The 2267-nt window shown below is 43.3% G+C and overlaps 1 protein-coding gene across 1 annotated transcript; it reads left to right on the plus strand.

Annotated features, from left to right (window-relative positions):
• Positions 1–1317: 1317 nt before the first annotated feature.
• On the plus strand, positions 1318–2032 carry LOC127220386 (proteasome subunit beta type-3-like). Its single transcript, XM_051182221.1, has one exon. It carries the CDS (start codon positions 1346–1348, stop codon positions 1961–1963), a length of 618 nt encoding a protein of 205 aa, XP_051038178.1. The 5' UTR covers positions 1318–1345; the 3' UTR covers positions 1964–2032.
• The last annotated feature ends 235 nt before the right edge of the window (positions 2033–2267 follow it).

Consider the following 2267-nt stretch of genomic DNA (forward strand, 5'->3'; position numbering starts at 1 on the left):
TAATATCCACAAAGTATTATTACAACGTCCTAAGTGATCCATAGTATATAGTGCGTAATATTGAGTTCATTACTTAGTTGAGTGATCAGATTTATCTCAACATGAAAATAACGTAAGGGGTGCAAACATTTTGGGGCAAAAAAAAGCACTTCATGTGAAAAATGTAGTCTAGTCCTTTTCAGTTTAAATATCTTAACCTGACTTAGGCTAAATAGAACCAAAGTGTCCCATGGCTGTCAGTCAGTAAATGCTGACTTTATTGTGTTGGGCTGTGTGTGTGTGTGTGTGTGTGTGTGTGTGTGTGTGTGTGTGTGTTTATGTCACACATTTCTAAGTAGGTTTTAGCTTCTCATTCTGGAATTGTGCAAGCTTTCATTCAATAATATATATTTCATGTAAACTGTGATGAAATCGTTAGCTTTGCATTCCTAAAATAGCCCAAATCAGACAGTACAAAGTGAAGCAATGCCAGCATGTCTAAATTACAAACCAACTCAGAGAGAGGATAAGTAGAATATTCTGTATAGAAATACCCCACACACAATAGCACAAGCTGTCAAACCATCACTAGCACCATCTCAACTATCTCCACCACACACCACCACAACCACCATCACCACACTATCACCACCAGCCACCACATTATCACATCTTCTCTACTACCACCATCTCCACTATCTCTTCCCCCTCCTCCTCCACCACCACCACTATCACCACCTCCACTGATGCAAAACACTAACCACCTAAATAAACATAGGGCTGATAGGTTTTGGTGAGTAAAGGCAGTTGCTGCCAGGACATACAGCCAGAGTTTGATTCCCAGATCCCATGTGATGACAGAAGAAAACAAACTCTAGCAAGTTTTCCTTGGACCTCTACTGGTTTGCCCTATTAGATGCACATCTACATAAATCCGTGGTCACAAAAACACAAATAAAAATTGTTAATGAAAAAGGGTAAAACACTAAAAAACTGAGCAAAGTCCATGGAGAAAGTGCTGACCAGGGAAAGATATAGATGCACTACATCTTTGTAAGAAAAAAAATCTGCTATCTGGTGCTAAGGACATTTGAAATTAAACTCTTAAATGAAATACTCGATTGATGGGAGATGTCATTCTGTATATGTTTCTCATACTGGTTAATAATAGGAAAGGAAGATAGGAGGGACTAGGAGACAAGGAGGAAATAAGAAGTAGGAAGGAAGAGCCAAGATGGAGAGTCTGGAGAGAGCAGTATGCAGCAGCCGGCTCCGGTAAGAAGACCACATGGAAATACATAGATTAACACAAATGGGTTAATACTTAAGACAGGAGTGGCGATTGGAATCCTATTAGAGTGCAATCATGTCTATTATGTCCTATAACGGAGGGGCCGTCATGGCCATGAAGGGAAAAAACTGTGTGGCCATCGCTGCAGACAGGCGTTTCGGGATCCAGGCCCAGATGGTGACCATGGACTTCCAGAAGATCTTTCCCATGGGTGACAGGCTCTACATAGGCCTGGCCGGGCTGGCTACCGATGTCCAGACAGTTGCCCAGCGCCTCAAGTTCCGGCTGAACCTGTATGAGCGGAAGGAAGGTCGGCAGATCAAGCCTTACACCCTCATGAGCATGGTGGCCAACCTCCTGTATGAGAAGCGGTTTGGTCCCTACTATACAAAGCCTGTCATTGCTGGGTTGGACCCGAAGACCTTTAAGCCCTTCATTTGCTCTCTAGACCTCATCGGCTGCCCCATGGTGACTGATGACTTTGTAGTCAGTGGTACCTGCTCCGAACAAATGTATGGGATGTGCGAGTCGCTCTGGGAGCCCAACATGGACCCAGAACACCTGTTTGAAACCATTTCCCAAGCCATGCTGAATGCTGTGGACAGGGACGCTGTATCCGGCATGGGCGTCATTGTCCACATCATTGAAAAGGACAAGATCACCACCAGGACACTGAAGGCCCGGATGGACTAACTCCGCACTCTGGTCCCAGTTTCCTTTTGTTGTTTTTTCTTTTTAATAAAATTGCTTTTCTTTCAAAAAAAAAATACTTAAGACAGAGCTAGCCGATAAGAAAGTAGTAACTGGCCAACAGCATAATATCAAACACAGAGTCTCTGTGTGTTAATTGGGGCTGGCGTGGCGGCAAGACAAGACCAGGTGGCGGGCAGAAAAACCGTACTTCTAACACTCGATTGCTTAAACAAGTGATGTAAACACTGATAGTATGTAACAGATAAACATTTTGCCTACTTGATATTCCTTTGTTTTAACCATG

This window comes from Phodopus roborovskii, unplaced genomic scaffold (assembly GCF_943737965.1).
Source record: "Phodopus roborovskii unplaced genomic scaffold, PHOROB, whole genome shotgun sequence".
Classification (NCBI taxonomy): Eukaryota; Metazoa; Chordata; class Mammalia; order Rodentia; family Cricetidae; genus Phodopus; species Phodopus roborovskii.